This window comes from Zingiber officinale, chromosome 7A (assembly GCF_018446385.1).
Source record: "Zingiber officinale cultivar Zhangliang chromosome 7A, Zo_v1.1, whole genome shotgun sequence".
In the NCBI taxonomy this organism is placed as follows: domain Eukaryota; kingdom Viridiplantae; phylum Streptophyta; class Magnoliopsida; order Zingiberales; family Zingiberaceae; genus Zingiber; species Zingiber officinale.
This window is the reverse complement of record NC_055998.1, coordinates 4,425,513-4,439,641: the sequence shown is the minus strand read 5'-3', so window position 1 is coordinate 4,439,641 and position 14,129 is coordinate 4,425,513. Positions and strand designations below refer to the sequence as shown.

The 14,129-nt window shown below is 38.8% G+C and overlaps 2 protein-coding genes across 2 annotated transcripts; both read left to right on the top strand.

The window, feature by feature from the left end:
* The first annotated feature begins 489 nt into the window (after positions 1–489).
* Positions 490–3,690, top strand: LOC122000809 (metal tolerance protein 1-like). Its single transcript, XM_042555271.1, has 2 exons — positions 490–631; positions 1,974–3,690. The coding sequence occupies exon 2, from the start codon at positions 1,974–1,976 to the stop codon at positions 3,201–3,203; it is 1,230 nt and encodes a 409-aa protein (XP_042411205.1). The 5' UTR covers positions 490–631; the 3' UTR covers positions 3,204–3,690.
* Positions 3,691–3,904: 214 nt separating this feature from the next.
* LOC121999868 (lipid phosphate phosphatase gamma-like) lies at positions 3,905–7,469 on the top strand. Its single transcript, XM_042554501.1, has 3 exons — positions 3,905–4,540; positions 4,607–4,825; positions 7,150–7,469. The coding sequence occupies exons 1-2, from the start codon at positions 3,932–3,934 to the stop codon at positions 4,811–4,813; spliced, it is 816 nt and encodes a 271-aa protein (XP_042410435.1). The 5' UTR covers positions 3,905–3,931; the 3' UTR covers positions 4,814–4,825; positions 7,150–7,469.
* The last annotated feature ends 6,660 nt before the right edge of the window (positions 7,470–14,129 follow it).

The window sequence follows — 14,129 nt, the reverse complement described above, 5'->3', positions numbered from 1 at the left end:
ACATTTCAAGGAGTTGTTCGATAAATAAAAGAACACGGGGACACTGGAGTTCAGAACAGACATCCGAACTCCACCAGGAGCGGCTGAGCCCGGTATGGCTCGTACACGTGGACTGAGACTTCGACCTAAATATTTTAAAATAAAAAACTAAAAATATTGAGTCAAGCTCGTGCTGACTCGGGTATGACTGAACTGGGTTGGTGCCAGGTGGCTACACTGAAATAAACTTAAACTGGGTAGAGGTTGAGGGTTATATTATAAGAAAATGGTGGGTTAACAAATTGGATGCGTCGGTCACGGGTTGAGGCACAAATGGTTCCCACCTGAACTGCCTCATCTAAACGACAAACGTTGTTCAAACCCAAGTTGTTACCTCGAACACAAGTGGGCTGTTGTTCTTCGTGGACTCCTCCCTGTGGCTTCATTCAAGCGCGGTAGGACTTGGGCGATGATCCAAGTGCGGCTTATATTTTTTTATCTCTAGCCCAACCCGAGTTCAGAATCAGTTTTCGACGGGCGTACGAAACCAGTCTCCTATCTCTTTCGCTCCGCTCTCCGCCTCTCAATTCGTTCCGCAAGGGGGGAAGCAACGACGCCGGAGAGTATTCCCATCTCTTCTGATTTTCATAAGGTAACTGATATTCGCATCGTTGGTTCCAATTTGTTTTGCTTTCTCTGATGCTTAAATGATTTTAAGATTTTGGTACGCTTAGTTTAAGTTTTACCTTTATCTGATTTATTGCAGCAGCAATGATTTATTAAGGAAACTCACTACCGTTTTTTTTATATATAATGTGTATAAGTATACATTTTGATCTTCTTCTCAATTCTGGGAGTCTGAGAAATCTGCGATGTTTTTATATTCTATTTATTTATTTATATTATTTTTGTGTCTGCTATTGTCATGATTAGTTGAAATCTGTTCTTCCACGTTTTGAATTTCGTCTTTGGTCCAAATATGTGAATGCTTTCATTGGTGTGATTAGGGTTCTTGCGTTCACTCTAAAATCTCTGTGGGTCCATTGGAAGGTTACAGCTTGATTTTGTTGTTAGAAATGCCATCGTCTGTTCGTTTTCAAGATAATAGGGACAGAAAATGGATTCGAATATTTCGTTACATAGGATAAACTGCGGTTCTTTAGCATTTGCCACGGCAAATCACGTGGTCTATGGATTCTTGCAGAAGAATTAGGGTTTATTCTTTGATACGGAATTGAAGCAGGAAATTGATGGAATGCTTTCGCCTTTTATTCTGCCTGGAGAACACTTTCTTTTCAGTTACCTCGTTGCGTAGGATGGTGAATCCTGTAATGTAACGTCCAGGATCTTTGCAACTCTTAAATTAACTTTCCCATGTTATTGAATAAAACAGATTTATTTGAAATTTAAAACACTTTTCCTTTGACCGATCCTGTCTAATTCTGCTTCAATTTGATACGATCGTTTCACAGCGGAAGATAGCGTGTTTGTTGCATTAGCCGAATCTTCCATTTTATCTTAGGTCCATTTTGTTTTTGGTCCATGCAATCGATTAAAATTACTGAACGAAATTCTAAGATGCTGTATAGGTAAATATCTTATGTCGTTCCTTCTGCTAAAAGTTATTTTTCAATGGCTTCTTACCTTATTTGACTTTGAATGTACTTCTGTCAATTTCCTTATACTTATGAAGTTGTGATGTTTCAGCATTGACTATCAAGTTTACTATGACATATACGGCAAATTCAGTTGTTATTTTTTATGTTACAGTTGAGGTTGAAGTAGCATTTAGTTGAATTATTCCTTTATAATGCCTGCTTATTGTTTTGGGTTGTACTCTTGATGTCACTTCTGTTGTTGAGTCATGCTATGGGGAAAATCTAGTCACTGTATATATCTTGTGAAGCACTAATTAGAAGCCATAGTGCCGAACTAATTAGAAGCTCTATGCTGATAAAAACAGAGAGTTGCTGACATCTATTTTTGTGTTTCAGATGGAGAAAAGTTCTCATGGGTCTCATATTATTGAATTAGACATGGATTTGCCCCCTGTTGTTTCTAGTATCGATGGAAATAAGATTTGTGGGGGTGCTTGTGATTTCTCTGACTCTAGAAACAGTTCCAAAGATGCCACCGAAAGATCTGCGTCTATGAAGAAACTTTTAATGGTTGTCATCCTTTGTGTAATATTTATGAGCGTAGAAGTAGCTGGAGGCGTTGCAGCAAACAGTCTAGCGATCCTTACTGATGCTGCTCATCTCCTTTCTGATGTTGCTGCTTTTGCTATCTCCCTGTTCTCACTCTGGGCATCAGGCTGGGAGGCAACACCTCAGCAATCATATGGGTTTTTCCGTGTAGAGATCCTTGGAGCGCTGGTCTCTATTCAAATGATATGGCTCCTGGCAGGTATATTGGTTTACGAAGCTATTGCTAGAATTATACATGACAACGGCGAAGTCCAAGGCAAGCTGATGTTTGCTGTTGCTGCATTTGGCTTATTAGTCAATATCATAATGGCTGTCATGCTCGGTCATGAGCATGGACATGGTGGGCACAGTCATGGGCATGGTAAACATGATCACAGTCATAAGGATGATGACCATGACCACTCCCAGCATGATGATCACCATGCTCATCATCATAAACACAACGCTGGGCATGATCATGGTCACGGTGTTACAATCACCAACCATCATCATCATATCAACGAGGAGCAGCTGAAGGATGAGCATGTTCCTCTTCTGCAACATTCTTCAGATGAGAATTCTTGTGTCCGGAAGAAGCAACGAAACATCAATGTCCACAGTGCTTATCTACATGTTATTGGAGACTCGATCCAAAGTGTTGGAGTCATGATTGGAGGTGCCATCATCTGGTACAAACCCGAGTGGAAGATCATTGATCTCATATGTACGCTGATCTTTTCTGTGGTCGTGTTGTTGACTACAGTGAAGATGCTAAGGAATATACTGGAGGTCCTTATGGAAAGCACTCCTCGAGAGATAGATGCCACCAAGCTCGAGAAAGGTCTCTGTGAGATGGATGGCGTGGTAGCCATTCACGAACTCCACATATGGGCAATCACTGTCGGGAAGATTCTTCTTGCATGCCATGTTACAATCACTCAAGAAGTGGATGCTGATGTTGTGCTCGATCAGGTTATAGGATACATCAGGAGGGAGCACAACATAAGTCATGTGACCATCCAGATAGAGAGACAATAGGTTCAGCATGTCAGGTAGAATAATAACCATCTGTGGCTTGAATACATACCCCTATTGCATCTGTTTAAGAAGTTATCAGCTTATAGTCTATGCTCCAGTTGGTGTTCTAAGCACTTGTGGACACTGCAGAAGTTGACAGCTTACAAATTAAACCAGGAGATGATTTCGTTCAGAATGATTTTTGTACATTGTCTGCAATTCGTGGATTTAGGTTATGATTCCTCTTAGCCAACCTCATAGGTTCATTTGGCTGTTACAGTTTCTTTATAGTCCTCTTTCTTATGAATAGGTTAAGTCTACTGCATGTACAGCATATGCATATGAATCAGTTAACATTTGGCATGCCGCTGAAAGAAGTCAATTTGTAGTCTTGTATTTGTAGCCTGAAATCTTTATCAAGGTGTGTTCCACTGTTGCCTTAGAATTGCCCAGCGAAGTGTGTGATTCCTGTAATTATTTTGATTAGCAAGTTTGGCGAGGCTGGTAAGAAGAGAAGATTTCGTGCCCTGTCTCTGTCTCAGATCAATTTGTCTCACTTAAAATAATGGTTATTGATGATATCTCTTATTTTTTTAAAAAAAAAATATTTTCCTAATGGTACGATCCATTTTGCAAACTTGATAACTTTTGAAAATCAAGAAAGCCAGAAGAGCCTTTTCTTACGGATCAAAAAGACCGTTCCATTTTTGACGATACGACAGTGGAAATTGAGGCCAATCGTTGAATACATGGAACATCGACCGTCCATTTGGACTGTTCCCAACGAACAGGGCAACCACCAACTGCATGGACGAGGGACCTTCAGTGGAGCAATTCATCGAGCACCTTCCTCCTCCGATCCACCGACGCTCCCATTCCAAGAGATGGACGAGGGACCTTCAGTGGCGGCTCTGAAGGCGGTGACGCTGACCCATGTTCGCTACCGGCGGGGCGACTCCTTGGGGCACTTCCTGGCATGGGTCTCCCTCATCCCGGTCTTCATCAGCCTCGGCGGCTTCGTCTCCCACTTCATCTTCCGCCGGGAACTGCAGGGCGTCTGTTTCGCCTTTGGCCTCATTCTTTCCCAACTCCTCAACGAGCTCATCAAGTCCTCCATCCAGCAGTCGCGTCCCTCCGCGATGTGCGCCATCCTCGAGGTCTGCGACTCCCATGGCTGGCCCTCCAGCCACTCCCAGTATATGTTCTTCTTTGCTTCCTACTTTACCCTCCTCTGCCTCCTCAATGGCGCCGGCTTCTCCTCCCCTCGATCCAGGCGTCTCCTCGGCCTCCTTCCCTGGCCGGCTGCCTTACTCACCCTCTACTCCCGTGTTTATCTCGGCTATCACACCATCGCCCAGGTATGACTCCCGTTGTTGCTTCTTCATCACTGAGATCCACTCAAGATTTAAATTTTCACGTGTTAGGTCATTGCTGGAGCGACTCTTGGATTGGCGCTTGGTGCCGGGTGGTTTTGGATAGTGAACAATATGCTCGTGGAATACTTTCCGGCAATCGAAGAGAGCGTAGCTGGGAGGTTCCTTTACCTAAAGGACTCGTCGCACATCCCGAACGTGCTACAGTTTGAATACAACAATGTCAGGGCTGCCAGGAAGAAATTAGCTAAAGATTGAAAACGATTCTTCGTAAGTTATTAGACCTAGCTTTTACGTCTTCTTTTCTTTTGTCTGGCAATAATTTTTGGAGGTATTTGTAGTAAAAATTCTGACTTCATATCTTCCAATATTCTTATGAAATGTTGCTTAATATAATCAGTAATAATAAAAATGTAACAGAGTAGTCAAGATGAATGAACAGAAATCTCTATAAGAGTTTGATGTATCTTGCATTCTTATTCAACAAGAAAGGAATATTAATAAAGATATTATTAGTAGCATAAAGAATAGCTAGTCGAAATAGATACATGCTTCTAGAGTCTTCTTAACCGTGATGAACATGTGCCTCCCTATGCTAAAGGGGAAATTTTATAAATTATGATTACTTTATCTTTTTGATTGCTGCGATACTTTATGTATTAAAGTGTCGGATTGTTTGGAAGAAACATAGACAAGAATTAGATTGGTAGAGGACACATTGCCAAGGGGACTAACTGATTTGATGTCTTGATTCTTATCATCTTTGATTCATACAGGTAAATTCATTTGTGGGATTGTTTTGAGAAATTTTCTCCATAATTCTTACTAGTTTGATACTTGCCCGTAAGTTGCTTGTTCCTATGATATTCTTGTTGTTGACCATTTTGAGATTATACCTATGTAATAATTGTAATGAACTAATTAATATGTAAAACTCTTAATACGTAGGGTAGTCTCTAAAGTAAACTTAAACAAGGTTAAGAACACCCAGAGTAAAATAACATGTAAATACTTAGATTGAAATAAGAAAGTGATAATATAATGGTGAAAACTTTAAGTCAATCATGTAATTTGGGCTTCGTCCCCGTGCTCCCAAGGAACTTTAGTTTATTAGCGGTTCACGAGTTGTATTAGGATGGTTGTCCTTGTGCAGCTAAGTGCAAGGAGATTTGCTCTCGCATGATTTGCAGGGCTTTTACCCATTCCTACTTTTATCACATTGATAGGGCATCAATCCAACGTCAGGCGAACCTATTATGTATGTGATATCTGTTAGAGCGGTTATTGTGCTTTTCACCATAATCATAACTTGCAATAGTGCTTTAAACTAGAGTAAATAATGAGATATGAGTATCAACAAAAGAATGTGGTGTTTAACTAGTGAAACATGTTAATTGTGAGTGATTCTGTCCGAAAGCGGGAAGGTGGAAAATTGGAGATGTGGCGGCTTCATTGACTGGCTGAAGACCTCACTCCGCTCTGCAAAACAAGTAACATCAATGTCGAGCCAAGGAAGGGATCCCCGACGTTGGCCATTCGACGCTCAAGTCAGTCATCGGAATGTGGAGAAAAGTGGAGCAACTGTAGAACTATGCGCAAATAGTAGATCACGCGTACCTCTGCCGGTGATGGACCCCCCTTTATATAGAGCCCTGGTGGACGACGTGCATGCTTCTCGAGGCATAGACACGCTCTCCAATATGTCCTATGAAAGGACCTGTCAGGAAAGTACCTCTGACAACATACCTTAACAGGGCATGCATATTCCTGATAAGACAGTAGAAGCTTCCGTCGTACGATCTGCCTATCGACCATGCCTTATGTCAGAGGCACTATCTCCAAACGGACATCGAGAGATATTACAGTAGTCTCGTTGTTTGGCCGAGCAGGGTAGCCGCTCGGCCGGGACTCCTCTCCGTCCACGGCCAGGTCCCGCTGCTTAGCCGAGCGGGTTGCTGCTCGGCGGGAGCCCTCCGCTTTGGTGGCCTCAGTTGCTCTTCCGTGCGATGACTGTGTAATAACATGTCCTCCCCCGTTCGGACCAGCTATCCGATCTCCCTCGGCATCCCACTACTTCGTATTAAGCGTTGGCTGACTTACATATCATTCCGAGCTGGACTGGAGGTCTGCTCGGGTATGTCTGCTGTCGGTCTGGCCTTGACTACCTGACCGGCCATTGGAATTGCCCTCCGTCCGGCCATTTGACATCCAAACATTGACCACTTTAATTTTGATCTCCATCTTGGTAATTAATTCCGTGTCAGGTGGACCTCCCTCTATCGCCGCATCAGTGAGAACTCTAGTGAGAGCTTAAATGTGGTCAACTCTTAGGAAAGATGTGTTTAATTAAAGATATAGTGATAACTGAATGAGGACTTTAGATTGATAATAGACGTTCATTACAATTACTTGTGTTGGTTGGGTTCTCTTTAACTGATATAAATCATGCTTATCATTTTGTTAAATCACTTTGTATTTTGTCCGCATGTTATTTTATTTTATTTTATGGTGTCTCATTAGAGGTATGCATTTTAGTTTGTTTTGTTTATTTTCTGATACTACTATCTATCTTGCATGACAAACGATGTGTGTAGGGGGCCTAGCTCGGGGGGACATATTGGGATACTCAAATGTCAGCAGACCAGAACAAAGCCATCTTATGGTCTATTGCGTCAGGTGGCTTATTGTGTCAGACTTATAAGTCAAACACAAATGTTGACTTATTTGCCACGATAATCCAAGACCAGTTTGTTTTGGTACTGATAATCTATGTCCTTCAATAAATGTTTTTTTCCCATAGTGTCAGAGCCATATTTTCCTAATTTTAAAAGGAGCTTATATTGCCAACTTTTGTTATATAAATATAAGTGCATCAAAGCTTTTTTTTTAAGAACTCTCTATTCAATTGCAAGACACTCTTATTGCAAAGGATGTATGTTCTATAGTTGTTTCAGAAGCTTCTGCGATGGTTGTGGCCTTAAAGATGTTTGATGCTCATTGTACTCTGGACCTTGTATTCCCCTGTTAAATGTAGCATTAGAAGCTTAAAAGTTCACTAACCCCTTAAAAATTACTTGTACTCGTTGCTAACTATTCATGGATGTTATATCTCTGTGCTGATCACGGTCTTATGTTTATTGGCTACAATGAACTATATTTAACAACATTGATCAATGCTTATTGCGATCTTGGTGCTAATTGGCTTTATTAAATGGGTTATGATTTCATAATATGCCTTCTCAGAGTTCAGGTCATTTTGTGATCTTTGTTGAAGTTCATTAATGGCTAATGTTTTATTTATCATCAGCAATAGCATTAATCTTCTATTGTTGTCTTTCTAGAGGCTGGGAACCCAGAGGTTCTATAGCATCCTGTATAATTTTGCAAAAGAAATTTTCAAATAAGAGTCATTATATTAGCTCAATTTGCAAATGTAATGCTCAAGAGCTTTTTTATAAGAGGGAGAACTATCACTGCATACGCATGAATCATTGTTTGGGAAAAGGGTACTAATTGTCAATTGTAGCTCAATCTGCTAATAGTTAACCATAATTCCTTGCTAAACTTAGAGAACAATGGTAAAAAAATGTGTTAATAAGACTTACCTTGCAGGAAGTTCTATTATCATGCATAGTACATGATAAATTCCTTTTCCTTTTTCTAAAGAGAAAACAGCTTTTAGCGATTAAACATCAAAATAGAGGAACTTCCTTTAATTTGGAACCAAAATCACTAAGTAACCCTGGGCAAAATAAGGAGAAAAAACATAACTGTGCTATAAGATCATACGAAAAGGTCGATAAATTTGATGGAATAAAAAGTCATTTCGAGGATGGTAGAATTTGATCGTTAATAGATGCAGAATTGATGATCTATAAAGTGTATGTTTATATATAAGAATTTTAAAGGCTAGTAGCTATCCGTGATTTATCTCTTCCGTGTTGATCCTGATCAAACGGATTGGCGGGGGCGCTGCGAGCGAGGGTATTCGTCTTTTTGCCACCATATATAAGGATTTTAAAAATGAGTGTACAAAATCCAAAATAAAAGGTGATTACGCTCCGTCCTTCACAGTTCATCCTAGATTATGTAAAAATAGATAATCATGGGTTAATTTATAATCAACCGTCAGTAGCAAGAGAGTGGAAATAGTTAGATTATATATTTATTTGTTTATGGTTTTTAGGACAATTTGGACTTTTTCCTTTTTCTTTATAGAGTTTAGGGTTTCTTAACTTAACTATATAAGACCTTATACTCTGTATCAATTTTAAGATATAATAATATGGTTAGTTTTTTTCTTTCTCTTAATTTCTACATGGTATCAAAGCGGTCTCTTTTTCTGACCTAATTTTTACTACCGTCCCCTGTTATTGCTCCCTGTTGCCGCTACCGTCATCTACTGCTGCTATTAATTTCGGTGCCGACATCTATTTTCTGTCCTACTGCTGTTGATTTCGGCATCGACATCTATTTTCTGTCGATTTCGACCCCGACGTCCTGTCCTACCGATTTCGACCTCGACGTCCTGTCCTACCGACATTATTTTCTACTGATTTCAACGCCGATGCTATTTTTTGCCGATTTCGACACTGACGTCTTATGCTGTCAATTTCGGCGCTGATGCTCTTTTCTACCGATTTCGATGTCAAAACCCTATGTTGTCGATTTTGGCATTGACATCCTTTTCTACTGATTTTGACACAAACGCCCTGTGCTACTGATTTTTACATTTGACATCCTTTTCTGCCTCAGATTCTTTGTGTGACCACGGGTCATCCTGGCATCAGTTTTTGCGAATCATACAAATATGTATCCTTATAGTTTGGTTATTCTGAGAAGTATTCGTTCTGTCATCATGCCTGGTCGTGCAGATGCTTCATGGAAATCTGATTCATATATGTTTGAGCAGTTTCAACAGTTCCTTGCTTTACAACCCTCTGTCAAGTCAGCTTCCTCTCATATATGTTTGTCGTCATCTGGTATGTTAGGTATATCTTCATCCTTGTGGATTTTGGACTCTAGTGCCTCCCATCATATGTCATCCAATTTGTTATCTTTTGTTTCTTTTTCTCTCAGTTCATTTATATATATTATGACTGTTGATGGCACTCCTATGCCATTAGTAGGTGTTGGTTCAATGGTTACATCTTCTTTATCACTTACTAATGTTTATTATATTCCGAGTCTTACTTTAAATCTTGTTTCTGTTAGTCAATTATGTGAGTTTGGATATCTAGTCTCTTTTTCTTTATCCAATTGTTACGTTCAGGACCCGCAATCTCAGAGATTGATTGGGACAGACCATAAGCAAGGAGGACTCTATGTTTTAGATGAATTCAAATTACCAGAAGTTGTAGCTTCGAGTATGGATTTATCATCTTTTCATCCGAGTCGTTCATCTTCTGATTTTTATTTGTGGTACTCTCGCTTAGGTCATGTTTCAGCGCCTCATTTGCAGTTTTTAGCCTCTACAGGAGCATTAGAACCTTTAAAAAGTTTTAATATTTTTGATTGTAGTGGTTGTAAACTGGTCACATTTTCTACCTTACCATTTTCTAAAAGTCTTTATTTTAATTTTGCTCCATTTGATCTTATCCATTCTGATGTGTGGGGACTCTTTCCTATTCCTACAAAAGGGGGTCAAGGTATTATGTTTCGTTTATTAATGATTGCACTCGTTACTCTTGTGTCTATCTTATGAAACACAAATCTGATTATCTTACAATTTTTAATAACTTTAGAGCTCTTATGAAAACTCAACATTCTAGTGTCATAAAGTATTTTCGTTGTGATTTGGGGGTGAATACACTTCGAATTAATTTTCACATTTACTTGCTTTTGATGGTATTATTCATCAAACCTTGTGGACAAATATTCCTAAACAAAATGGCGTGGCTGAATGGAAACATAGACATCTTGTTGAAACATCCCGTTCATTTTTATTGTCAACCAGTGTTCCTAGTGCCTTTTGGGGGGAAGCAATCCTTACTGCTGCTCATGTCATTAATAGAATTCCAACCTCACACAATTTAGGTTGTCACCTTTTGAAAAATTGTATGGGTATGCTTCTGTTTATTCCTCTTTGCGTGTTTTTTTGTTGTACTTGCTTTGTCCTTCGTCCACATGCAGAGCATAATAAGTTAGTCTCTCGATATGCTCTTTGTGTCTTTCTGGGTTATGATGTTAGTCAAAAAAGATATCGTTGCTTTGATCCCATTAGTAAAAAATTTTATGTCTCTCATCGTGTTGTGTTTCTTGAGCATATTCCATTCTTTTCTATTCCGGCTAGTTCCCATAATATGACAAAGTCAGATCTGCTTTGCATTGATTCTTTCAATACCGATACTGAGGAAGATTCACCTACAAATCCTACTGGTAGTTCAACTGAATCTGGTACTTTGGTTCCCGAGATATTCGCTCCATATGTTCCTCCTTCTGCCACTACCCAATTATCTCATGAGGTTGCGGATGATCCTTCTCTCCACCGTCGTCAATTCACTCGTGTTCGTAAGTCTACTAAACTATCAGATTTTGCTTACTCTTGTTATTCTCGTTCTTTTGCTTCATTTGTTACATCTATTCATTGTCTTTCTGAACCTGAATTCTATAGAAAAGTTATTTGTAACCCACTTTGCCAGAGTGCTATGACTGAGGAATTAACTGCTTTGCATCAGAGTCATACATGAGATTTGGTTCCATTGCCACCAGGAAAACATACTATTGGTTCTCGTTGGGTATATAAGATCAAAACTAAATATGATGGATCTATCGAATGATACAAAGTTCGTCTTGTTGCTAAAGGTTATTCTCAGGAGTACGACATGGATTATCAAGAAACATTTGCTCCTGTTGCAAAAATGACAACGGTTCAGACTTTGATTGTTGTTGCTTCTGTTTGTCAATGGAGAATATCTCAGATGGATGTCAAGAATGCATTTCTAAATGGTGATCTTCATGAAGAAGTTTATATTACACATCCTTCTGGTATTTCACACAAACCTAATGAAGTTTACAGTCTTCGTAAAGCACTTTATGGTCTCAAACAAGCACCTCGTTCTTGGTTTGAGAAGTTCTCTACAGTGATTACTTCGTTTGGTTTTCATCTTAGTAATCATGATTCAGCATTGTTTATCAGATATACGAGTGCAGGTCGTATTCTTTTATCATTATATGTTGATGACATGATTATTACTGGTGATGATTCTGGTGGAATTGCTTCCTTGAAGCCTGAATTACCTCATTGTTTTGCTATGAAAGACTTGGGTATACTACGCTACTTTCTAGGCATTGAGGTTGCTTATTCCTCGAAAGGTTATCTTTTATCTCAGTCAAAGTATATATCTAATCTGTTTGAGCGTGCTCGTCTTACTAATAATAGAGTTGTTGATACTCCTATTGAAACTAATGCTCGATATTCTTCATCTGATGGCTCACCTTTGCCGGATCCTAGTTTGTACAGAACTATTGTTAGAAGCTTGATTTATCTCACCTTGACTCGTCCAGATATTGCGTATGTTGTTCATGTGGTTAGTCAATTTGTCGTTGTACCAACTACGGTTCATTGGGCTGTTGTTCTTCGTATTCTCAGGTATCTTCGGGACACTTAATTTCAAAGCCTTTTATTTCCTTCTACTTCATCTCTTGCGCTGCATGCATACTCTGATGCGGATTGGACTGGTGATCCTACGGATCGTAAATCTACCACTGGCTTCTGTATTTTTCTTGATGATTCCCTCATTTCTTGGAAGATTAAAAAGCAAGATGTTATTTCTAGATCTTCCACAGAAGCTGAGTATCATGTCATGTCCTTAACTACTTGTGAGATAGTTTGTTTGCGTTGGTTGCTTGCAGATATGAGTGTCTCTCTTCATCAACCTACTCCGTTATATTATGATAATCAGAGTGTTATTTAAATTACACGTAATTCAATTTTTCATGAGCGGACGAAACATATTGAAATTAATTGTCACATTACTTGTCATCATCACATTGTCTTTTGTTCCTTCAAAGCTACAGATTATTGATATGTTTACCAATGCACATTCCGCTTCACGTTTTCGTTTCTTATCTGACAAACTCTCAATGCTTTTACCTATAACATCGTGAGTTTGAGGGACAATGTTAGATTATATATTTATTTGTTTATAACTTTTAGGACAATTTAGATTTTTTCTTTTTTTTATAGAGTTTAAGGTTTCTTAACGTAACTATATAAGATCTTATACTCTGTATCAATTTTAATATCTATGTTAATTTTTTTCTTCTCTTAATTTTTATAGAAATATTTTTTTTCAAAGAATGTGTCGGTGGAGAATTGATTTCTTATCCTATTCATGATATATCTATCACATTTTAATTAATCGGGCAATCCACGAGGACAGCATGAATGCAATGACAAGATTACAGGAGGAAATTCGTTGGAAGAGGACGACTATCGAGTAGAGCTCACCAAGCAGAAGCGAATAATGGGAAGGAGCCCTCGTGAAAGAGAGGGTCCCGTTGTGGTGTGTTGGGATAAGCCAAGTGGAAATGAAAGAGATGGGTTTTGTCGGTAGGCGACTATTCTTTCTTTAAATAAAGTCAACTGTAATAAGATGTTGCCATAAGATTACAGCCTCAGGTCAAGCTCATAATTTTTAAAACAAAGCCTTAGATATTTGATCTTCCCCCTGCAAAAGATTACTGTGCTAAGGTAAAATATTCTCTCTGATTTAACGATCTATATCTAATGGGGGCGACGATATTAGACCGCCTTGGCTCCAATAATTTTTAAAACAAAAATTTTCCATTCGCAAATTGTTTTAAAGAAGTTCTGTATTTTGTAGGGCATGCCCTTCCTTTAGCTGTTACCTGATTGATATTTTTCTGATGTTCTTTTCATTTAATCCATTGTGCATCATATTAGGAATCCACCCATCAGACACCAGATTGTCTGCATACTGATCAGGTAGGACGACCAATGGTTCCATATCGATATGCACTCAGTAGAAATAAGCGCAACTTAATCATATGTTCTCATTTACTGGTCACATTTAACATGACTTATGGTTAATTGCATCTTAAACTAAACACAACTGAATTAACTTTGAACCCTACTTGAATTATCTTCTAGGACTCAATCAAATCATCTTGGGAACACGATCGAGTGACTTGGCATCCTTGCATAACATCTTTGAAAGATTCTATCTCACCTTATTGTCTACAGGCTTCTGTTTAATTTGGTTGTTTTTCATTCTTAGCAAGAACTTATGACCAAGCTCGATTGGTTTTAAACTTGTTTACTAGAAAATTATACTTATGACCAAGCTCGATTGGTTTTAAACAAGTGGTTAGGCTTGTTCTAATTAAAAATATGTTTAAGCTTGTTTGTCTTTCATATTTTTGTATTTAACTATTACAAATAAGCTTTTAAGGAGCCAGGTATCAAGATGTCAAGTTTGTCCATGAACACTCGGTGCGTTCATAACCGCGTGTACTCAAAATTCAAGAACATTAATAGGTAAATAGAAATTCAAAGACAATTGAAGAGACTTCCTGCATATGCATATAGGAAATATCATGTTTGCAAGAA

Coding starts and splice junctions, on each gene's coding strand:
- LOC122000809 (XM_042555271.1), top strand. CDS start 1,974: ATGGAGAAAAGTTCTCATGGGTCTCATATTATTGAATTAGACATGGAT.
- LOC121999868 (XM_042554501.1), top strand. CDS start 3,932: ATGGAACATCGACCGTCCATTTGGACTGTTCCCAACGAACAGGGCAAC. Junction 4,541..4,606: donor GCTATCACACCATCGCCCAG/GTATGACTCCCG, acceptor TTCACGTGTTAG/GTCATTGCTGGAGCGACTCT.